General features: G+C 46.3%; 1 protein-coding gene and 1 long non-coding RNA gene across 2 annotated transcripts; one reads left to right on the top strand and one right to left on the bottom strand.

Annotated features, from left to right (window-relative positions):
* The first annotated feature begins 10 nt into the window (after window positions 1-10).
* On the top strand, window positions 11-6,659 carry LOC114042843. The gene is made up of 3 exons (XR_003569035.1): window positions 11-561; window positions 1,197-1,359; window positions 6,514-6,659. It is a non-coding gene; the product is annotated as an uncharacterized LOC114042843 (long non-coding RNA).
* Window positions 6,660-11,188: 4,529 nt separating this feature from the next.
* Window positions 11,189-19,609, bottom strand: LOC114042842 (methanethiol oxidase). The gene is made up of 12 exons (XM_027861588.1): window positions 19,550-19,609; window positions 17,211-17,264; window positions 16,780-16,892; window positions 16,388-16,573; window positions 15,723-15,843; window positions 14,353-14,535; window positions 13,827-14,005; window positions 13,008-13,086; window positions 12,788-12,909; window positions 12,361-12,453; window positions 11,980-12,098; window positions 11,189-11,656 (listed from the first exon to the last, which is right to left on the bottom strand). Exons 1-12 carry the CDS (start codon window positions 19,551-19,553, stop codon window positions 11,494-11,496), a joined length of 1,416 nt encoding a protein of 471 aa, XP_027717389.1. The 5' UTR covers window positions 19,554-19,609; the 3' UTR covers window positions 11,189-11,493.
* Between the last annotated feature and the right edge of the window lie 4,816 nt (window positions 19,610-24,425).

The raw sequence follows: 24,425 nt of genomic DNA, 5'->3' as shown, positions 1-24,425 counted from the left end.
CCCCCATGCCCCTGCGCGCAAACGCGGTTCCAGTCGCGGGGGGGGGGCCCTTAGGGAAGCAGCTGGCCTGCCCGGCGCTCGGGTGGGCTTCCCTTTTCCATGTGCTCCAGGTCCCACCGCGTGGAAGGCTATCTGGGGGCAGAAACCCAGCCTTTAAGTTGTGTCGTATCCCCCCGAGCCAGAGGAGGGGAACTTGTTCTTCCTCACACAGCGCTCCGAGGTTTCATTTAAATCCGAGTCACCTGACCACTGGGTCACCCCCCCCCCCCCCGGGGAGCCCAGCCAATCATCAGTCTGCCCTTGGACTCCCTCAGGTGGTGACGGGGCCGCAGGTAGACTTGGGGGGCCCCGGGGAGGGGTCAGCCACGGGACGCTGCTGCTTCTGGACGAAACAGGGAAAATAGTGGAGGAACCCTGGATGAGGTCATCTCTCGAGAGCCCTTCCAACTCTAAACATCTCTGGTGTGTACAGTTACAAGTGTGTGTACAGACGTATACACTGAGAAAATCTCCACACCTGCCGGATCATTTTTACTGTTGTGTGACCTTACGACGTTGAAGGTAGTGTAACCTAGTCCTTTCCATTTCATTTGAAACTTCAAATGACCATAGTTCTTGTCAATCGCTCTGTTGGTGTAAGCAGAGTGTCTGAGCCCTTTTTGGGGGTTCGGGGACCCTTTTGGAAGTCTAGTGAAACCTAGGAACTCCCTTTTCTTCCTAACTTCCCTGTTACTTTGGAAAGTATCACCATTCCCCCCCCCCCCCCCCCCCCCGACCGGCCTCCTCGACGTCATCCTGGACTCCAATATCCAGCCCATGCCGAGGCCTCCCGATGTTAACATCTTTTGCCACCACACTGGTACCTACAGGCTCCCATCACCTCACACCTGGACTATTGCAGTAGCCTGCTGGTGGGTCTCCCTGCCACGATCACTCCAATCCATTTCTCCACTCAGCTGCCAAATTGACCTTCCTAAAGTGCAGGTCTTACAGTACCACTCCCAATACAATAAACTCCAGTGGCTCCCTACCACCTGCTGGATCAAGCATAAAATCCTCTGGTGCTGAAAGCCCTTAGGGAACTAGCCATCTCCTACCTTACCAGTTTTGTTAGACCTTACTCTGCCTCCTTTCAGTCCAGCAACCCTAGCCTCCTACTTATTTCTCCAACAAGTCACTCTCTCTCTGTACTCCAGGCATTTTCACTAGCTTTTCCCCTCCTGGCTTCCTGACTTTCTTCAAGTTCCAGCTAAAATCCCAGATTCTACAAGAAGCATAAATGGTTCAAGTGGATCAAGCACCAGACCTGGAGTCAAGAGGACCTGAATTCAAATCCAGCCTCAGATATTTCCTAGCTGGGTAAGTCACTTAAACCTGTTTACCTCAGTTTCCTCATCCATCACATGAGCTGGAGAAGGAAATGGCAAATCACTTCCCTGTCCTTGCCAAGAAAACCCCAAATGAAGTCATGGAGAGCCCAGCACAACTGAATAACAACTACATGGCTTGTTTCTATATAGTAGTTTGCTTGTTGCCTCCTCCCACTAGATTGTGAGCTCCTGGCACACAGTAGGCACTTAATAAAAATGTTTACTGACTTAATGAAATGCATAAAATAAAATACATAGGATTACCAAGTGTTGACCTGAAAGTTAATTAAAGATTCAAACAGTCTAGGTGATAAGTAAATTCATATTGTTACATGGAGGCAGAGGTTTAACTCTGACTGCATCAAGCAAATTTTGGAGGACATTTAAACCCTGGCTCAGGATGTTTGTGTTACTCAGTTTATGATCTCCATTTGTTTCACCAGAGTATGAGAAAGAAAATTTAAATAAGATAGGCAAATGTCAGATCCAGGGTATCTGTGTTTCCTTTACCGCTATCCAGGTAGTGTCTGGGTTAAAGGCACCTTAGTGGTCATAAACATAAGAATGCTCTTAGTCAGCTTTAGCTGTTGACACAGGAAGGGGCATTCTCAGTTTACTCAGGAAGATAAGATTAATTCAGGTTTTCAGCCCTTATTGGGGCTCAATTGATCTTAAATGATTATCACAAGAAAACCCAATTATAATGAAATACAGGTACAAAAATAGTTTTTAAAAAAAAGTTTGCAGACCAGGTTAAGGGCCCCTAGAGTGGAAGACCTAGGCTAGCCCTAGAATTGCAGAGTGTGAAAAGACAGAAGGTGTCACTAGTAAGAGTCTTTTCCTGGCTAATACCTGCTCTCTTAACCTGTGAAAGAGAAACAGGCCTCTTTGCCATGGTGGCAGCAGTGCCTCCATTAGGTTTATTCAAACTTTAAGACAATTGAAGGGGTTTCTTATTCTCAGACTCTTCAGGAGACAAAGAGGTGATATGGGTGCATGCAGCCTGTACTCAGGCCAGAGAAGAGGTGAAAGGAATTCATTCACCCTAATCCAGCAGCTAGTGAAGGCTGGGGACCTTTCTACTGAAAATTTGGCTTTTTAAAAAAATGAACTCAGTCATCAGAAAACATAAAGAACAAAAAGAGAGGTTCTGTATGATATTGTGAACTTCTCTTTGTTTTTTGTAAAACATTTAACAAATTCAACAAAATTGCTTCATTTGTATCTGAACCTTTATGACTTTTGTTTTCTTCTGTGTGTTTTTTGATGTTTTATTTGATAATTCTTTTCTTTTTTCTTCCATTGCTGTCACAAGGTTGGGGACTTTTCTGTAAGGGGGACAAATGAACAAGGACTTGCTAATTGACTGAGTGACCCTTTTGTGTAGTTAGTATAGGTCTTACAACAAAACTGCTGAAAATGGCTGTTTAGACTTGGTGGGGGATTGCTGACCAAAGACAGTCATTGCTGAAACAACAATAACGTTCCCTCCAAGGAAGACAGCGAAGCTACCGTAGCCAAGAGCAGACCCAGCAGATGGGAGGGATAGCCTGGCAGAGAAGGAGGCAAAAGTCACTTGAATGTCCGAGGTTTGCCTCAGAGAACAGGCCTTTGGAGGATGGCAGTTGCAGAGGAGAGGTGAAGGGGGAGCTACAGCAGATCTCCAGGATCACACCAAAAGAGTTTCTGGAAGCTCCAGAAAGCACTGAGACAGCCAGTTCACTGAATTGAGGCTAGCTTCAACATGAGTTTACTGGGAGGTTGCCCTCTTGCGCACCAGCATCAAGTCAGTTAACATAGCTACTATTTACCAGTTACAGTGCTAGGAGTGGGGGATGCAAGACAAGCATGAAAGTCCTTGCCCTCAAGGAGCATATGGGGGGAGGGGGGCACAAAGAGGAGAGAATGTGTAAAATACAGATGCATTTATAGAATAGATACAAAGGTAGAACAAGGTGATTTGGAGGTGAGGCCTGAGCAGCTGAGTGGGATTGGAAAGGGCTTTGTCCAGGTGCTTCCTGAGTTTATGCCGCTAGGATTATACCACATGGGCAAATACCATAATATGTAATGGAATGTAAGTACATAAAAGGAGGGCAAACAATCCATGGGAACGTAGGGCATTGGGGAGGGGATCAGGGAAGGCTTGCTGGAAGAGGACATGGCTTTTGATTTGGGCCTTGAGGAATTGGTATCCATTTCTTCTCTCTAAAGTCCTCTTCTGATGCTCCCTCACAGTGCGGAGGTGATCCTGGGTTATTGAAGGCATCGTCAAAGGGGCCATAAGCTCTGGCAGTTTTTCCTGTGCTGGGAAGGTGCAGTGCAGGGCCTACAAGGACCCGTTCTGTCTGCTGCTTTCTGAAGACTGGCATAGCGAAGTGTAGGCTCATCACAGGAGGCTGCTCACTAAGTGATGAGATCTTGGGCCACAGGCCACACTGCTGTTGTGTAGTGATGGTGGCAGAGTGGTGGGAGAGGGGGCAGTTATACCACATGTGAGGTCCTTGTCAGACAGCCAGTGAATGGACATGCTATTGTAAGAACTAACATGTCATGCATAGGGTCATTAGTTTTTTAGATCTAGCCATGTTTTATACTTAGTGAGTGGGATGTTGAAATAGTGAAGCCCCCTCAGGGCAGCATAGGACTTGGCCTTGCTGAGACAACACTCCTCCTAGAGTGCCCAGAAACTGCCTTGACAAAAGGAACAGAATGTTACTCAAGATAAGGGAGTCATCAGACAATGTCCCCGAAAGTATCTTGCTTGTCCAGGCTTTCCGGCTCTCCCCTCCTTTTATCTTACTTTCCTGCTGAACCAGCAGTCCCTTGTTTTTAGCCTTTTTGCAACCTTGTTGCTGGGGAAAAGTTTTCGAGATTAGACTGTGAGCTCTGAAGCGCAGCCAATGGGAAGAGGAGCTAGTGGGTGGGTGGAGGTTCCGAGTCAGGGTCTATGTAAACCGACTTTGAGCTGCACTCCCTTGCACACCCTGGCTGGAGCCATCTTGAGCGATGCTGGGTGTGTCCTTTCTTGAGAAAGCCAATAAATGAACTATTCTTTTTGCTAATATCTCTGAGTCTCCGATTCATTGGTAGGGTCTCTGTACCCCACACACTTAGTGCTTCAAGAAGATCTCAGACTGAGATGGGGAAAGTCCTCTGGTTGCATAAGCATACTAATTACTAGTGAGTAAGGAGGAGTACTTGCTCAGATGGGCACCATATCTTTGCTGTTTTGTGTGTCTACTATATCCATACAGCTTGACACTTTTTGTATTAATGAAGCTGGAATACAAAAGAGGGTTGCAGCTCATGGAACAACAGCTCAGGTTCTCCTTGCAGAGGCAATAAAGGAATTTGTGGAGTTAGCTCCCTCGTGTGTCTAAAAGCAACTAGAAATGGTTCATGGGACATTTTATCATCTTGTACTGCAGTACTCATGGTTAAGTATCTGCAGAAAGGCCATCATGAAAATGATTGCAGCTTATGTGCCAGCATTGTTTGCAGAGTAAGAGGAGGTGGTGGTTATGTGAAGGACTGACTCATAGCCTCAAAGTCAAACCAGCGGATACATCGATGTGTAGTGACTTCAGCACAGAGGTGGGCATAGAGGAGGAGGAAAAAGTGTGTTTGAAATAGGGGTTCAGGAATAAGAACAGTTAAAGGTTTGTAGACTCCCCAGAAGGCCTGCACCTCTATATCATCAGTATTTTGCTGGGAAGAGAATTGGGAGCTGCTGGATGTGTAGCAAGTACTGCAAATAGGGCAAGGACAATTGATCAGGCAAGCCCTTGATCGATTTCATGAGCTCCCTAGTCAGCTTGATGAGTTTACAGAGTGCACCAGGGCCTTTGTTGGGGCATCTTGAGTGGCAGCTCCCCACAGAGTATGTGGACATGCCCGTTAGCACCTTGCTTAGCAGACACAGGAAACACCTCATTGGTTTTCTTTTTAAAAAAATTATTGGTGCTCTTTTTTTAAAACCTCGCTATCACTTCCCAATGACTCCTTTTGGCCGCAGTAGAAACTTTCCTTGTAACAGATAAGCATAGATAAGTATGTGGTCAAAATCATTCCATTCCCTGGCAGCATCTGAAATATTTGCCTTACTTCCCACTTTTAACTAACTATTTTTCTGCTGAAAGGATGGGGGCACGCCTTCCCAGCTGTCTTCCAAAGCAGTGATGAGTTCCTGTGTTTGCCTGATTGGTTTTCATTGTCCAGGCTGCCTCCAAGACAATTGATTGGCCGACTGGAACTCAGGAAGATGGACTAGAGCAGGAATGGACCACTTTTTGCCGTGGTCTGTATGACAGACCAGCTCTGCCCTTTTCTGTTCCTGTCTCACCTTTTCACTTGGATCTTGTGTCTGGGTAGGCTGAGGTCAGGGTAAGAGAGTTCTCCCTTTTCCACCCTCAGGAGTTGGTGGTGACTTAGAGCTGAAGTACCTGGCAGAGGCAGACGTGTGCTTGCCCACATCCCAAGAGTAGGGCACCACAGAGTGGGTTTTTCCAGCCTTACAGTTACTTGCAGACTGGGTATTGATAGACTTTGAAATCTATCACATGACTGAAGCAGTCAATACGATGTTCCAAGAAGGGAGCAGAAGGGGAGCCCTCAAATTATGCTTGTATTACAGACTTAGTGGGGAGGGGAGAAGGGAGGAGGAGAGTCTAAACCACAGTGTGGGACTCTGAGTCTTTGGAGGGGACCGTACAGGACTCTGTGGGAAAGAAGAACTCAGCAGAAAATCACTTAATTGCCCAAATATCACCCTCAAGTTCTGTTCCCTTTGGAGAGCAGCTAATAATCTATTTAAATGTTTTGTGTGTTTTCTCTATCTATGGGCTCCTATGATTCCTTTGTATCTTCTGTTTCCCCCCTACACACACACACACACACACACACACACACAACCAAATAAAGGATGTCCCATATCCAGTTTGTATTTATTACTTTGAGTGCCTGTACAGGAGCTGGAAAACCCATTACCACATATGGGGAAACCTAGACACGACTGTACCTAAGCTTTACATTTCAGAAGAATATAAGCTTCTTGAGGGCAAGGACTCTTGTATTTGTATCTTCAGTACTTGGTGCTTAATATATGTATGCTGATTGACTGACTTTGGAAATTTCCTTGTAGTTAGCTCCAGGGTAGGAGCATAACAGACCTAAGCAAGAACATGACTCCTTTGTGATTGACCTGGAGATTGGACTGATCCTGTGTGAGCCTAGAGGCTTTGGGCCCAGGACCTGCCTGAGTTAGCAGTGATCGCTTCATTGGCAGATCTCTTCGCCCAGTGCTCATCCTTCTTGACTTCTTCGCAGTGTGTGACATCGTTGACCACTTTTTCCTCCTAGATATTCTTTCTTGTTGTTTTTATGTGACATTACTTTCTCTTGGTTTGTCTTCTCCTTGCCCGACAGTTGCTTTTCAGTCTCCTTTGCTGTCTCAGTCCTCTAGCTGTGGGTGCACAGCCAGGCTCCATCTCAGGTCTTCTCCTTTCTCTGCTCTCAGTGACCTTATCAGTTCACACAGGTTCGCTTCCTTCCTTCTGAGGATTCCCAGAGCTGTGTATTGCATCCTAGGCTTCCCCGTGACTTTACCCCTGCATTGCCAACAGTTTACTGGACAGCTCAGACTGGATGTTCCATAGGCATGTTAAACAAAACATATCCAAAGTAGTCCTTGTTGTCTCTTACCTCAACCCACCCATTTTCCAAACTTTCCTATTTTTGTAAGGAAATCATTCCCTTTTTTGTTCAGTCACCAAGTTCTAAACCTTAGTGATCTCCTCAACTTCTCACTCTCACCCAAGTCTTATCAATTCTACATCTACTCACCATAGTTCAGATCTTCTTTTCCTCTCCTGGGCTTCTGCAGTATCCTTCTCAAGCCTTTCCCTGCTCCATTTTATCCTCCACACAGCTTATCAAAGTGATTTCCTACAGGGCAGGTCTGACCATATCACTCCCTGCTCAATAAAATCCAGAGTCTGCCTCTTATCTTACTAATTGGATTAAAGCCCTTCTCTTTTCTTTTTTTTTTTTTTGTCAAAGTAATGGGGTTAAGTGACTTGCCCAGGGTCACACAGCTAGTAAGTATTATATGTCTGAGGTCGGATTTGAACTCAGGTCCTCCTGAATCCAGGGCTAGTGCTCTATCCACTGCGCCACCTAGCTGATTAAAGCCCTTTTCAACCTGACCTCAATCTACTCAGCAGGTAGGGCAATGCAGATGTCCCAGATGGGTTTTCCAGAGCTACCCCTTCACTTATACGTTGTGGTTCAGTCAGACTAGTTGGCTCTTTCTAGTACATGGCACTTCATCTTCCATCTCCAAGCCTTTGCCCTGACTTTTTCCCTGTGCCTGAAACATCTTTCCTACTTATCTCCATATGTAATGGAGACTTCACATGTGATGATTTTCAGGCTGTGACAGGAAGAAGAAGAAGGGAGTTTGTTGATGGCACTACAAGAGGATTTTGATAGAGTTAGGAAGACTCAGATTTGAATCCTGTCTCAGATACTTAGCTGTATGACCCTGGGCAAGTTACTTAATCTCTCTTAGCTTTTATTTCCTCATCTATAAAAGTAGGAGGTCAAACTTGATGACTGCTAAGGTCCTTCTAAATCCATACTTATATACTAAGCTCTCTTTTCCTTCTTGTTGATGGGTAAGGACACCTGGGTCTGTCATTTCTACAACAGGGGGCAGTTCAGATGACACAGATGAAGACCATGATAGGAAGATGAGGATCAGAAGATAGGAACTAATCCTAGTTTCCTCCTTGTCTTAGGCACTCCAGGCGATGGGACTAGCCAGGGCCAATCAATGTCCATTCCCCATCTCTTACTTCACAAATTGGATACAGCTTCTGATACGCAGTACAAAATGACTAGTAGGGCACAGGGATCAAAAGTTATTGAGAGTTAGGGCAGGAAGGGCAGATGATTTAGAACTATCTCATCAAATCCACCTTTCTGGTCCTCAGTGTTCTTATCTGTAAAATGAGGGGTGAGGTTAGAAGATCTCTCAACTCTAAATCTTTGATCCTATAAGTAATGTGAAATAAGAATTGAAAAGTGGGTTAGAGCCAGACCTTATAGAACCTTAAATGCCAGGCTGGGGAGTATATATTCTATTGCTGAGATTGTAGGGAGCCCCTGGAAATTTCTGAGGAAGGAATTTACAAGATCTGAAAGGCATCTTGGGCTGAAACATTTTGGCTATTGTATAGAAGGAGTGTTAGGGAGAGGAGAGGGAGAGAAGAGGTATTGAGGAGGAGAGAAACTGGAAGCAGGACAACCAGTTAAAAGGTTATTACTATTGTAATAAACACTCCTCAGACTGGCATTTAAGGCCCTATACAAACTGGTTCTAAACTACCTTTGTATATTTTGTTCTTTTGTATATATTGTTCTTGTGTGTGTTGACTTTTCTTGACTAATTCAAAATTCTTCGAGAATTGTAGGATCAAGTTACAGCTCCACTAACAGAGCATCAGTGTGTCAGTTTTTCTAAAGCCCCTCCTAGTTTAAATAAGAAAAAGGAGAGGTTTGTGCTTCAACTCTAAGTGGGATTTTAACAAGTATAGATAGGAGTGTGGAAGAAAAACTGTACTGTACTCTGTGTTGTAGACACAAGCCTGCTAGAAACAAATTTTTATTAATTTTTATTCTAAATATATACTTAAAAGAAATGTTCAAAATGACATAGTCCCCTTAGATATCTATCTAATACATGTCATTTTAAAACCACAGTTTATAGGATTCTTTTGTTTTTTTTGGCTAGGCAATAGGGTTAAGTGACTTGTTCAGGGTCACACAGCTAGTAAGTGTCATGTGTCTGAGGCCAGATTTGAACCCAGGTCCTCCTGACTCTAGGGCTGGTACTGTATCCACTGTGCCATCTAGCTGCCCCTAGGATTCTTGAACAAGGAAAATTTTACATTATGATAAAACATAGTTATAGAGCTCAGAGTAAGGTAAAAGTTAAATTAATAGTTTACTTTGTCAAATAGAACAATAGTAACTTAACTTTTGGTACATCTTTAGAGACTCATTTTCCTAAAACCATTTAGTCTCCCTTTGACCACTCACTTCCTTTAAGGGTTCTCCTTTCTAGCTGGTTAAAGTTGAACAAGAAATATTTTCATTAACTGAAGTAATCAGAGAATTCTTTTTTCTGATCATTGTCCTACGATTAGGAGTATACATAGCCAGAAAGTATGGGTGTGAGTTGACTATGATGGGATGATGTCCAAAAAAACAAAATTAAAGGGTGAGAAAGAGGGATGTATTGGGAGAAGGGGGAAGGAGGAGGTAGAATGGGGTAGAAGGTAAAAGAGAGAAGAAAGAGCTATTACAGTGGAGGGGAAGATTGGGGTGGGGTGGCAGGCAATGCTGATCATCGCCCTAATTGCTTCAGGACGAGCTCCTCCATTGCCAGGATCTCCCCCTCCATTGCCCCCTTGATTTCGTCAGTTAAACTACCCGATCTTCCCCTGAACGCAGTGAATAACGCTATCTATTGCTCTCAGCATTGACTGGCCCCTCTATTCAGGGAAGGGAAACCCTGTTAGTCTTAGCCACAGTGTATTCCCTTTTATGAATTCAGCACAGAGGGGTGGTTCTGTTTTGCAGTAATCTGAGCCAATCAAATCATTTCCAGTTCTGAGACTTAGTCAGTTCAAAATGAAGCTTCTACCAAGAGGCACGGTCTTTAGTCTGGTATCTAAAGTCTGAATCAATGGCCTCATTCCTGAGGTTCCTTAATTATAACCCCAGCAGGCCCAAAGCAAAAGAGAAAATTGAACGAGAACAGGTTGAAGGTGAGGGTCCTGAGGATGACAGATATTCTTAATTGAGATGAGTAGAGCTGGAGGGAGAGTACAACTGATAAAAGGAGACCCTACAAAGTGAGTGAAGAAATTATTTAAACCTAACGTAGTTTTCTCGGCCAAGTGCCAGTCTGGTGAACAGGTTTCAGCAACGTGCCCTTCCAGGGCTCATTAAGCAATCCATTGGCTGGGGCCAGTGGGAAGTCCTTTGGCTGGGGGTTCTCTGTGGTCTTCTGGGAAGGTGTTCGGGCTCTGGACCAGTGACACAGACTAGGGGTCTCTTCAGAGTCAAGTTCAAGAAGAAGAGGAGAGCTTGGGATGGGGGGAGAGGGTGACAGGGGTTGGTCTGGCAGAAAATCCTTCACCAGAACAATGAAGTTTTAGGTCAATTTGCATGATTGGTTTCTGCCCCTTTGATCTTTAAAGAATAGTCCCTCTGGCCTCATGCACATTTACAGTAGTAGAAACTTACATATAAATTCTTTTCTCCTTTTTCAATTTGGTTTATATTGTGTGCCTGCACATGTAGATTGTATTTTTCCTGGCAGTAGAGACTTTTTTTTTGGTCTCTACATCCCCCGTACTTGATAAATATATCCTGAATTGAGAATAGTGGGAAGCATGTGTACTGTTCATTTTCCACCTGAGGAAACAGCATCAAATACTATCTCAACAGGGACAGCCCTTCCTCTTTATCCCCTAATGACCTCATCAGTGGCTAGTTGGGAGTAGAAGGGTGGTAGACTCTGGCTGTGGAAGATAGTAAAGCTAATTAATGCATCAGTGGTTTTTGGCCTCATTAGCACTCCGTTCTAATCACGTGGGCTAACTAGACACAGATAATGTACAAGTGGAGGTAGGTTTACAAGCTCATAAATCTCTTGTATGCTTCCTTACCCTAAGCATAAAGGGCCATCCCTGCTGGGAATGTACCACGACAAATGCCTCTCTCCCCCAATTATAAAAGACTCAAAGGAAAGTATTCAGTTTATTCTTTAATGCCCACCACCTGGGAGTGGGGGGATGGGGAGATAATGGCAACACTAAAGTCAGCCAAGAAGCCATATAAAAATAGCAGGTAATGAGCAAAACACAATTAGGGATCCAAAAGAGGGAGCTAATTCTCAAGACTCCAGACTAGATTCTCTAAAGGGCTGTGGTGGGACAGGATGGGGAAGGAAGCCAGAAGGCTTTTGGAAAGGAACAGAGGCCTCTACCAAGAAGCCTAGGCCTTACAGAGCCGGAGGAGTGTAGGCTCAGGAGTAGGGGAGGGGCAGGTTTCAGAGCCAGATGTCAGAGGTGCAGTCACCCCCAGGATAGCGGAGCTCATGGGCTAGAGCTGGGCCCTGAGGTTCCTTCCCAAAATCCACCAGGAAGTCAGGGTTCAGTGTCAGGCCCCCCTTTTCTGTGTCTACATCAATCTGCAGCATCACTGAGCCCTCCCTGGAAGAAAGGGGATATGTGAGATATGAGAAGATATATGGGATAAAGAGAAAGTCAAGTCTCCTCCAACCCTTGTGATTCTCTTTTTCACTCCCCCCTCACCTCTGCCCTACTAACCAGTCCATGGGAATTTTTCTCCCCAACTTGGCAGTGGAGACTTATGTGGGATGGTGTTTAGGGGAAAGTTTTCAGGATGATCATGGGAGTTGAGTTTCTACTTAAGGATATGGGAGTGTGTGCTGGGAGAGAAGCTTGGAAAGGAGTTTCCTTGGAGGTGGTGGAGAGGGAAAGACAGGGATTGGGGAAGAGAGGCTGGGTCTTACTTAATGAGGTTAGGGTAGAACTGCTTATCCCAAGCACTGTACAGGGAGGTGGTGACAAAGAGACGCCTTCCATCCAAGCTGAGCTGGATCATCTGGGGACCCCCTGGAATCTTCTTACCCTAGGGGAAGGAGCACAAAGATTCTGATAGCTTCTGCTGAGATATATCTCAGTTAGGTTAGGTTTACTCAGTTAGCGTTAGGGTTAGAGGAAAACTGCTCATATGTCAGGGTCCCGGGCCATTGGGAGGGTCATTGTGGGAGAATAGGGAGAGTAGGGTTAGGGTTAGGGTTAGAGGAAAACTGCTCATATGTCAGGGTCCCAGGCCTTTGGGAAGGGGATTGTGGGAGATCTTCATTCCTGAGGGGATGGGGTGCTTTTACCTTGACCACCAAGGGCTCTGGTTGACATTTCAATTCCTTATCCTCCAGGACTTTCACTGGGCCTCCCCGAACAATGCTGCCCCCAATGAATATCTGATCCAGAGAGAGGTGATGCAGGTGACTGCTCTCTCCACACCTTTGAGTTGTGTCCAGATCACTGATCCCAATATCCACAGCTGTCCCACTTACCCTTGCCCCTGGGGCTCCCTTTCCACTCTCCCTTGCCATCCCTCCTAGGCTTCTTGCCTTTCCTTCTCTCTTGATTCCTTTGCCTTCTCAAATATCTGTCCTGTTCCCCCCCACCCCTAATCACATCCTCTTTTCCTTTATTTTTTCCTCTTTTCCTCAACTTTCATTCCCTTTGGTTTCCCTCTACTTTATCCCTCGCTGCCTCCCCTATCACGGGTCTCTCCCCCAGCTCTCCAACCTGTCCAGTCAGGCGGGGCTTTTGAGGGTCTGAGATGTCATACTGCCTCAGATCACCATGCACCCAGTTGCTGAAGTAGAGGAATCGATCATCAAGTGACAGGATAATATCTGTGATCAGGCCTGAGGGGAGGGAAAAAGATGACTTGATCCCCGGATTCCCCACCTCCAGGAAGCAGGAACATGCCCATGCCTCCATCCAGCCCTCCCCTTGGTGTTACCTGGCATGTCAGGCAGCATCCATCCCTCTACTTTCTTGGATGGCACCTGGATCACCTTTTCAACTGCCCACTTCCCTCCCTGTATCAGAGGTAAAGAGAACCAGAGAGTTCAGGAACCAGGAGAGGTGGGGAGAGACTGAGACAGATTCAGACCCCTTCAGATCGGAAGAAGGGAAAGGTTGGTTACCAAATGTTTATTGAACACCTGCTGTGTTGTCTGGGTTTTGAGTATGTTAAGAGGACCACGACCATGGGGACGTGCAGGTTGGGGTGGGGAAGATGCAGCTGTAGACTTGTTTTCTCGTGGAACCATTTGATAGGAGTCTGAGAATGAGGGATATGAAGGTTAATGGAGATGGTAGTGCCTCACTTCATCATTTTAAAAAAATGGGGGGGGCCTTACATTTTGATTTCCGAGCTGTCTCCCTCATTCCCAAGCCCACGTTAGAGAAGGCCAACATTTGATATAGATGTATATGTGGAACCAGAATCTTTGGCAAGAAAACCCCCAAAAAGGGTCACGAAGATTCGGCCATGACGGAAAATGACTGACCAACAGCAGTATGTGGAACCATACAACCCCTCCTTCCATGTATCGGGTCTTTCTCTGGAGAGGGGTGGCATTTTCCTTCCTAAGTCCCGGGTGATTGATTCGAGTGATCAGATTACTCAGAACAGCTTAGTCAGTCGTGCTGTTACTGTGTGCAGTGTTCTCTTGGTTCTGCCCATTGCACTCTGCATTGCGTCTTGCAAGTCTTTTCATGTTTTCTAAAGCCAGCCTGCTCATCATTTCCTATGGCACAGTAGCATTCCTCTCACCTCAGTCTTGTAGAAGCGCTGGATATTCGAGCTGAGGGCACACCCCACAAAGCCCTGGCAGGCAGCTGGGTCATGCAGGAATCGGATCTCCAAAGGGATTAGCCCATCCTGCATTTGTAGAGTTTGTACAAGCTCCCGACGCTGCCAGTCCCAGACATGCATCTGGCTCCCATACAGCCCTGAGAGGGATGGAGGGTTAGGGCACAGAGAGGAGGGGCAGGGAATCTCTAGCTATCAGGACACAAGCATGGGGTGGAGGGCTGAGAGAGGACAGGGGTGATCGAGGCTAAAGACCAAGGCAAGAAGCTGGAAGCAGGGAGCAAAAGGTCCTAGGAAGAGAGAAAACGGGAAATCAGAGCCAAGTTTAGGATGGAGGAAAGAACATTCAGCACCCCCTAGACCCTGTCCCCAAGAGCCTGCTATTCAGGAACGTAAAAATTGGAAGGACTAAGAAATGAGATCCAGGGTTCAGGAGGAAGTAGGGAGTCAGAGTAGGAGGCATGAAACATACAGACGGACCCCTCACCAGCAGAGACATCTGCAGGGTTGAAGCCATCCTTGAACACATTGGGGGCAGCCCACTCAGTGCTGATCAGGACGTTGTGCCGAGGCTGATACCAGAAGTCGTAGCCCATTCGAGCGGCACCTCCAGGCTTCTGCCATGTCCCCTTCACCTCAAATGTCTCCCCATCTAGCAGTACAAACCCTCCTGAGGAGGGAAGACATTACAGAGAGGTTAACACGCACACCCATCCCACCCCAGAAACTAGCCCTGTCCATATGCACATAACTTCCAGGCAGCATTAGATCCCCAATAGTTTATCTCCCAATACCATCTTCCCCCTCACATTGCAATATCTTGGTTCTGTAAATTGAGAGGTTTCAGGAAGGAAACGAATGGTATGTGGTCCCTGGCACCATGCTATCATTCCTTTGCTTCCTGGCCCTTAAAGGTAGGTAGTTCTTCACATATACTGAGTGCTAAAAGGATTGATGCCCTTACTCTGGGTCTCCCATTCTTAGAATCTTAAGACTTTGTAGTCCAGCTTCTAGTTTACAGATGAAGAAACAGGACTGTAGGAGTTAAATGAGCTGACCAAGGTCACAGTTGATAGGAAATCTTCCCTACATCCCTTTCATCACAGCATTCCATTACCTTCATGGAGAAGGAACCCACTATTCCTGCTGCCACCCTAACTCCCACTTTGAGGCAGGTCAACTCAAGTCCCAGGAAGAGCAGTGCCTACCAGACCAAGTTGAGGCAACAAGCATTTATTAAGCACCTACTGTGTACCAGGCACTGTGTAAAGCACCGGGAATACAAAGAAAGGCCAAAACACAATCCCAAGGCCATCACCCAGGGGACCAATCCTCATGGGCATGTGGCCCAACACCTGCCTCTTCAGCATCCACAGTGACTGAAAACCCAGAGGAGAAAGCTCTTACCACTAAAGTGCTTGGCACTCTCAGATGTTCAACACCAGAAATAAATGGAGTTTTATTAATAGAAAGGACATTCAGGAGGATGCATTAACCGCTGCTTTGCTGCTGCACCCTAAGGACCATGGGACCTTTCCATCTGACTTGGAGCCAAAATTTCCTCTTTGGATTGTCTCCCCCATTAGAACATGAAGTCCTTGAAAGCTGGGCCTGTCTTTTCTGTTTGAGTCCCTGGCACCCAGCACAGTGGTTGGCATATAAGGAAGCACTCTGGAGCTTTTTCATTCATTCATTTAATATGTTAGAAGCAGCTTAGAGTGCTCCCCAACATCCTGAGGCGAACCTAGCCCTCACCCTACCTCTGCAACTCCCGCCTAGACATGCTGGTCTCTGCCCTATGCTGAGATTCCCGGCGCACAAGATCCCTTCCTTTTCATATCCCAGCAGCCCTGGTACCTTTAGCATTGCCCTTAGGATCCCCCAGGGCGCTGATCATCACCTCCCCACTGGGCAGACAGTGGCTGGTGTGTAGGTAGGCCAGGTCACACTTCGACATCACTTCTGTGGGCTCCACAATCTGGACGAGAGTTGGGATTAGGGAGTCGGCAGCCGTGTGGCTCAGGCATTCTCCTCACCGTCCTCATGTCTTCCCTATTTCAACTTATTCAAAAAGTGGTTTTACATACTTCAGAGAAATGAGGTAGGGGTGAGGCACGTACCTCCAGAAACTCCCCTTCCTGTTCTAGTGATTGCCTCTCTCTGGAGGGGGGGCATAACAGAACTTGGAAGCCTGGACTGCTACGTTACAAGCCCAGTGGCTCCTAGCCCCACCCATGAGGAAATACAAGTGCTTGGCCATCGTTGGCCATCTTCTATGCCCCCAGTTATCCTGTACAGAGAGATCTCCCCAGATGGGGATATCCCAGGCTTCTCCTATTCCTCTGTCTCCTCCTTCTAAGATCTAGTTTTCTTCCTTCCTCCTTCCCACGAAAGAGAGCTCATGGAATCTACTTGGGGGAATTCTCCCTTTCCCCTAGGAACAGAGGGCCGGGGGCAGGCAGAACAGGGAAGGTGAGACATTGTGGATACTCGGTCCTGGCCAAGAGGAGAACGGAACCTGCCTTATGCAGCTTTGGGGCCCTGGGATTTGAGTCCACATCCACCACATAGATGCGGGAAGAAATGAGGCTGGGCAGGATGAGCTTGGTGCGGGATTTGCTGCTGTCTCCAAAGCAGCTGCTACAGGTGTTCCAGCCTGAATGGTGCAGCTCATCTTTCAGGTGTGGCACTGGCAGCCTGTGTATCACCTGGGAGCAAAGAGGGGAAGAGTGCTGAGTAGGGGAAGGAGGAAGGAGGTTTATCAAAAGTTCCACAAACTGAGAAAGAGGTGAGATCCGACTGAGACGCCAAATTGGAGCAACTCAGATGGAGAAAAGACGACAAGGGTATAGCAAGTGTTTGGATGGCACCTTGGTGGGGGGAGGGGCACCTGATGCCCGCCACCCAATCTCACCTGGCTGTAGTAAGGAGACTTGGGGTCCACATCAACAGTGGCCAGGTAGTCAGGTGCCTGTATGCCTGTGTTTCGATAGATGCAGGGCAGGTAGACAATCTCCTCTCGGGGTCCTGATACGTCAAGGGATAAACAATGGGAGTCAACCTACACAGACCTAGCAAGCAGCGGGAACTAGGTGAAGTCTGAGAACTGGCACCATAGCGGGACAGGAAGGGACCAGAATAGGTGGGGAGCCCAGAGAAGAGGCAGGGGAACACCAAGCCAAATGCTGCTCATTCAGCAGAGGTGCTGCACCCACAGTAACAGCTGGGTGCCTAACAGTCCAAAGGCAGAGCGTCCCTTTGGCTTCTCCAAGGAACATGCAAGTGCTGGGACTACTGGCACCTCTCACCACTCCCAGACCGCCCCAGGGGAGTAGATCCACTTGCCTTTCATAGCATCCAGAGGAGTAGGATAGCCAGGTCCACATTTTTCACATTTAGCTGTGAAAGAAACAAATTTAAGATTAGAGAGGTGTTTTACTCTATAGCCGTACTATAGACATCAGTTCAGGCTTACCCCATACCCTGTGTCACCTGCTCAGCTGGCACAGGCATCTGACTCAATTTCCCCACTTGCCCCTTGTTTTCTCCTCCATTGTCACCCTTTGCTCATCCTTCTCTACTAGAATGTCAGGAGAGGAGAGAGGAAAGTATAAACTGGAGATTGAGCGTGTATGTATGTGTCTAAGGGGACAGGATCCAGGAAACTGAAAACCTTTTTCTGCTGATAATCTCCTAAAGTGTCTCTGAGGAGTCTCAGTAATCCTCTCCAAGCTGGGAGAGAGCACACAATAGTAAACTCCTAAGACAGACCCACGTCAGGTGTGGTTAGGCAATACTCTGTCCTCCCTGAGACTTCTTGGCAAAGACCAATATTATATAACTAGAAGCCCGGATACAGTAGCCTCTAAAGGGAGAGTCCAGCCGTGTTTGTGAGGTTTAAGGGGCTGCTGCAGTTTAGGGGTAACATCCAGTAGATATTCCCAGAAAGCTGTGGTATTGTTTATGGGGAGGGCAGTGGTGGAAATCATTGGAGTAGAGTTAGGAATGAGATATTCCCAAATGATTCCAGGGGAAAGGAATTATTTTTTGGCAGAGACTTCCACTTAGGCAGCTGCTAGGTACCCCACAGTTTGGCATTTGGAGTTAAGCCTGAAAGGACTGGAGAGAAGAGCTGTGAATTGAGAAAGAGCACCCTCTGGAGTAGAACAGAGGGTAAGAGAAGAAAGGAAGGGTGCTGGTCCTGCTTCAAACCTCCTTGCATCACAGCTAATCTGGTCTCTGCTCCAGAGGGGTAGCTGGTGGAGAGTGAGAGACGCTCTTCATTGGATCCCTACAACTCTGACTCTCCTGATGTTAACCTGGTAAACCTGTGGCGCATCAGCAAGGCAACAGCTGCAAAAGAACTACTGAGATGTTGGGTCCAGAATGGAACCTGGATCTTGGCAATATCCTACTCAGGTGGAGCTTGGGAGGGACCACAGAGGAGGGAATTAAGGAGACCCGTTTGGCCACTTTATGGTCCTCTGCTGATAGTTTAGCACTATACCAGGGAGAGCCCTGGGCACAAGGAGAGAGAGAGGCAGAGACTCCAAGATATAAAGGCAGAAATACTGAGACACAAAGACAAAAGATCAAAAGGGAGTTGGAGAAAATCAGAGACAAAAAACCTCTCCAGGGTGCAGGGCAGCCAGGTGGCACAGTGTCCAGAGTGCCGGGCCTGGAATCAGGAAGACCTGAGTTCAAATCTGGCCTCAGACATTTACTAGCTGTGTGACCTTGGGCAAGTCACTTATCCCTGTTTGCCTCAGTTTCCTCATCTGTCAAATGAGCTGGAGAAGGAAATGGCGAACCGCTCCAAATGGAGTCATGAAGAGACTGGATCTCTCCAAGATGGTAGGGAAGCATGAGAGCAGGAATGATAGTTTCTCATCTTGGTTTCTCCATTCCCTTCTAGCTCCTCCTCCATCAGTCTTTCAGAGGTTCCAGATAGTATTCAGTTCCAGTCCTCCCACCCCATCATGTTAAAAAAGGGTCTTTGAGCACCCAAGGAAATCCCCAACTGGAATACCTTCTAGGCATACCGACAGGCATCCAGCCCACATAGCTAAGGCTGCTAGGGGCAAGAATGTACCATTTTCATAGTGGTGACAAAAACTCTGTTGCCTGGTGCTATCTACTAGATGGGGCTAATAAGTCAGGGCTAGACTGTTTGGACAAAGGGAAGGATACTTGAAGCTTATAAGGACTGGCCACTGATTTCTTTTCCCTAAATGGCCTTGGGTGTCTGGGCTGCCTGAGCTGGCCAGAGCCAGCGTTGGAAGGGGTGAGGGTATGATTCTTGGGTTCACTGACCCTGGAGAGGGTACACTGCTGATGCTACTTTTCCACCCAGCTGAGGCAACGTAAGGTCAATGGGTAGCCTTGTGGTCGAGTTGATAATAATTTCAGAAGGGTAATGGTGGTGAATGCAACACTGGTAGGTAGGACATAATCTGGGAATCCCAGGCCCAGCTGAAGTGGGAGGGAAAGAAAAGGCCGCGCCTGATAAGGACGCTCTTCTCTGTCTTTCTTAATACCCACAGAATGCCTTAACAAACGAAAGGCATTGGCTGAAGGGGAGAGAGGAATAACTTGGGGAGGAAAGGCTAGGGCCCAGGCTCCTCTGGGTTTTCCTGGTGTCTATGATTGTGCAGGGGAAGGGGGGAAAGTGGCTTTGCTCTTACCCATGCTGCTCTCTGCTCTGCAGTCTGGCTGTGGCTGGTAGAGGCTGCAGTTATGGACTGGGAAGGGGCAGAGGGAAGGGAATTTATGTAACTCATGGGGGGTGGGGCAGGGGAGGACCCTGGCACCGGGCCAGGGCCAGAGGGAAGGAGCACAGGCAGCTGCTAGCTGGCCAGGACTTTCCCTCAGTGGTTGGACTTTCTGGAATTTGTTTGAATTAAAGGAGTGGAGGAAGGGGCAGTGAGAAGGAGGAGGAAAAGTGACCCCTTGCATGGAAATGTATCCACAGTCACACTTGGTTTTCCTCTGTGTTTTGGAGGGCATGGCTATAGGTTGCTTTCATCTGCTCTTCTCTCAGATTCTGTTCTTATATCCCAGGCCCTCTGGCCCCCGCAGAACCTCCTCCTCCTCCTCCTCCTCCTCCCTTGATCCAGACTGCCTAGAGAACAGGCCTAACGTCCACCCTTCATGCTCAGGCTCTGCTGCCCTCCACTGACCTGCCAGCATCTTACTCTCCCTCCCACCTTTACCCCCAGTCCAGGGCTAGGCAGAGGGGATCAGATTCTGGCTGACCACAAAAGGGTTAATGTTGGGTTTTGAAATGGAGAGAAAGAGAATTCTCCCTATTATTATCATTTTTATTACCCTCTCCTCTTCCAGGAGGTGGAAGTATAAGAAAAAGTATTTGCCACCCCCTCATCTCCCAGCCCAATTTTCTTCAGTTCCCTGAGGGCTAGGGGATGAGGTATGGAGGGCATTGCCAACTCCCCAGGCTTAGTTGTGGCAAGACAATTAAGTTCACTGGTCTTGTTCTTCCCTTCTGTAAAATGGGAGCACTCTCCTTTGCCCCTGGGTCACTCAAACCTAGACAGTAGCTTCCTAAGGGCTACTCCTGGTAATGTTAATAATGACAATAATAGTCCCTCCTTTTGTCACCCAAACACCTGGTAAAGGCTGTAGATCCCAACAACCGGACAGACTGAGGGACAGCTGTCAAGGGGAGGTAGCTACTGATTGGACTTTGGCCTTTATTCTCTCCTTCCCTTCCCACCATCTCCCTGACACAACAGTGTTACTTCTGTCTTCCTAAAGCACATCTCTGATCACGTCCCTTCCCTGATCAAATATTTTCAAACACTCATCATTGCTAGATAGATAATGTGTGGATGGCGTTGGGCTTAGAATCAGGAAGACACGAGTTCAAATCTAGCCTCAGATAGTAGCCATGTGACCTTGGACAAGTCACTTAACCTCTGCCTCAGTTTCCTCAACTGTAAAATGGGGGTAATAATAGCACCTACCTCATGGAGTTGTGAGGATCAAATGAGATAATATTTGTAAAGCACTTAACATAGTGCCTTGTACTTAGTAAGCACTTATATAAATGTTAGTTATTATTGTTGTTAAACTCTAAGCTCTTTGGCCTGGTATTCAAGGCCCTTCATGCCTAGGCCCCTTCCTATCTTCCTGTATTTATTTTCACTCCTCCTCCCCTGTGCTGAACTTCAGCCAAGCTGGCCTGCTATCTCTTCCCTAAATGCATCTTGTGATATCATGTCACCAAGCCTTTGGCCATGCTGTTCCTTAGGTTTGAAGTGCCTTCCCTTTCCATGGCTCTCATTAAAATCCAATTCATTCTTTGGGGCCCAACTGTTAACGGGTGGAATAAAGAAACAGAGTAATTGCATCAAGACACTGATTTATTTAGCAATGCATGTGGTTGCAGAAACAAATCAGGTCCAAGGCTCTCGGTAGCTTTCTACACAGTTAATATACAGTTTGGAGGGAATAAAAAACAGAATTATAAGGATTGAGACACCTGGTTTCTTTTTGGTGGAGGGGATTGGGAGACACTGATTTGAGAGGGAGAGGGGTAGTTTTGTGACATTCCTTAACTAAAGTGACCTTTGGGGAGGGGAGTAATCTTGAAACTTCTCCAAAATCAGGTGACTTATAAGCAGCTGAAACTTAGCTTTACAAAATGGTGGGTAAATGCAAAATGGAATCACCAATGTTATTTTTAATGTAACACACCCCAAATACCACCTCTTTAATGACTCCTTCCTTTTTTCGTCCTCAACTAGTTGCAATTTCTTCCCTCTGAAAACTGTACAACAAGTGGTACCTTTATGTAATGACCATGCCCGACAGTTATTTGTGTGTTTGTCATAGCTCCCCCACCATGTTATATGTTCCCTGAGGGCAGGGACGGTGTCTGATTCATCTTTGTATCCCTCCAGGGGCCTAGTACAGTCCCTTGCCTATGCTATTTGTTGAATGAATGGATAAGTAGAGAGGTAAGCTTAAGACTCAGGGAATATGTCACACAGCAGAGATGGGGTATAGCCAACAGTAGGGGCCTTCTCATCCATTCACTTTGCTACACAACTTAATGACATCCCTGGAACTTTGAAGCTTGTCAAAGGAAGAGGCAAAGAGAAGGTGAAGGCCACCTGCGCAGCTTTCTTTTGTCTTTGGAGGTTGTCTTCCTCATCCCCACAAACTGGCTCCTTGGCAGGAATGATCCCTGTTCTATTTATGCTCTCTTTTCCCAGAAATCTGCTGAGGCCCAATGGGTGACATTTTGTCTGCAGAAAACACTTTAATCTCCATAGATGAAAGCTCCAGGGTGGTGTTTTATAGAGCTAGAGAGTCTGGGGTGCCAGAGAAAAGGAGGAGGTTTAGGCCCAAGATTATCATTGAGTGTAATTGTGGGCTCACTAAACCAGCTAGGATGAACAGGAAACAAAGCTGGGCCCTCGGGGGTTATCTTGGATCTCAGAGTGAGAAAACATGTTTTAAAAGTAGAAATACCCAGAGGAGGGGCCCCACTGGGCATCTCTCCATCTGGGAGCCCTGTTCCCTCCCTCATTTATTAAGGGACTATTGTGTAGAAAACCCTGTGAGTTGCAAAGTTTAGGATAAAGAGGTGGTTGTAATAAGCACTTGTATAAATGTTAGTTATAATAATAATAATCATTATTATTGTTGTTATTAAAACCCAAACTCTTCAGCTTCCATGCTTTGGCCCCTACCCAGTTCCCTACTTTTCCATATTTATTTTTCAATCCTCCTCTCCTATGCTGAACCTCAGACAAACTGGTCTCCTATCTCTTCCCTAAAAGCATCTTCTTATTTCATGTTAGCAAGACTTTGATCCTGCTGTTCCTTAAGTCTGAAGTGTCTTCCCTTTTTACATCTAGCTGTTAAAATCCAATTCATTCCTCAGGGCCCAACCCAAATGCCACCTCCTTAGTGAATCCTTTCTTTTTTGCCTCCCACCATTTGAAATTTGTGGAGCTTATAATCTAATATGGAGCAATGAGTCAATCATTTACCAAGCCCTTGCCAGGCACTGTGCTAAGTAAGCACTGCAGATATAAAGAAAAAGCAGAAACAGTTCTTGACCTCAAGAAGCTTACATTCTAATGTACATAAATAGGGACATACACGTTACCTGCAGAACAGATGGAACCTCAGGGCAGCTTGGGGAGTGGAGCAGCAAAGGGACCCTTTAGAAGGTGGTGTTTGAGCTGGGTCTGAAAGAAAGCCACAGATTTTAAGAGGCAGGGGGCAGGAAGGAGAGTATATCAGGCCTGGGAGAGAGCCTGTGGAAAGCCATGGAGGTGGAAGACGGAGCAATATGTATGAGGAACTGGAAGGAAGGCCACTTTGACTGGACCATGGAGTGCAGAGAAGAGAGTAATGTGTAAGAGCAGTGGAAAGACAGGAAGGTGTGAGGTGTTAGGAAAATCCCGAGAGGAAAGAGTGTCCAGGAAGAGAGCGTGGTCACCTGTGTTCAATGCTGTAGAGAGGTCAATGAGGATGAGGACTGAGAAGAGGACATTAGATAACTTTGGAGAGAAAAAAAATATGTCTATATACACACATACATATATATATATATACGTTTTTAAATTGATATCTTTTTTTTATATCACCAAAATTTCTCTCAATACCCCTTCCTCTTCCCCCTCCCACTTCCAGACTCATTGCCTTTAGCAAATAATATTTTTAGAGAAAAAAAAGAAAAATCAGCAAAAATGATCAATACACTGAAAACATCTGAAAACATGTGCTACGTTTCACACCCTTGGGCCCCCTAACTCTGCAAAGGAGTATATTTCAGGGTGTCTTCTCCTATCTGTTCTTTGGAGTCATACTTGTCCTTTGTAATTTTGCAACATTTACTTTTGATTGTTTTATGGTTGTTTTTTCCTGGTTAAACGGTACCAGTCATGGGTATTCTGGTAAATAGTTAACAACTATCCCTCCTGGGAAAAAGTATGCAGGATACACTTTTAAGTTTAATCTGTATTATTGTCATTTCCCCCAACACTTTTGTTAGTCTGGACAATCAGCAAAACAATTTAGTAAGCCCTGACTTGTAGAGTCCACTTCTGAGGGCTATGTGCTCACACTAAAAATGTAATAATCAGTCTTGCTGGCAGTTTGAGTTGGCTCCAGCACACCCCTGTTCCTGGTCATTGTGTGTATTCTTTTCTTGATTCCACTTTCTTCACTTTGCATCAGATTGCATAAATTTTTCCATGCTTCTCTAAATGCATCATATTCATCATTTCTTACAGCACAGTAATATTCCATTACATCTGTGTACCACAATTTGTTTAGCGTTCCCCAATTGATGGATATCCATTTTGCTTCCAATTTTTTGCTATTACAAAAAGCGTTGCTACAAATGTTTTGGTTTATATGGGAATGTTTAGAGAGAGTCATCTTAACTGTATGATGAGGTTGGAAACCAGATACCGAGGATTTAGAAGAAAGTGAGAGGTGAAGAAGTGAGTGGAATCACTCAATGTAGACAGCTTTTTCAAGGAGTTTAATTGAGAAAAGAAATAGAAGCATAGAACCATC

This window comes from Vombatus ursinus, unplaced genomic scaffold (genome assembly GCF_900497805.2).
Source record: "Vombatus ursinus unplaced genomic scaffold, bare-nosed wombat genome assembly UNPS02014768.1, whole genome shotgun sequence".
NCBI classification, from domain to species: domain Eukaryota; kingdom Metazoa; phylum Chordata; class Mammalia; order Diprotodontia; family Vombatidae; genus Vombatus; species Vombatus ursinus.
The sequence above is the reverse complement of the archived record's forward strand: the minus strand, read 5'-3'. Positions and strand labels throughout refer to the sequence as shown.

What these genes read in the sequence shown, in the direction of transcription:
- LOC114042842 (XM_027861588.1), bottom strand. An exon ending in TCCTCTGGATGCTATGAAAG is followed by an intron (nt 16,893 to 17,210) that starts GCAAGTGGATCT and finishes TTGACGTATCAG; the next exon opens with GACCCCGAGAGGAGATTGTC. An exon ending in AGCCCCGCCTGACTGGACAG is followed by an intron (nt 12,454 to 12,787) that starts GTTGGAGAGCTG and finishes TCTCTGGATCAG; the next exon opens with ATATTCATTGGGGGCAGCAT.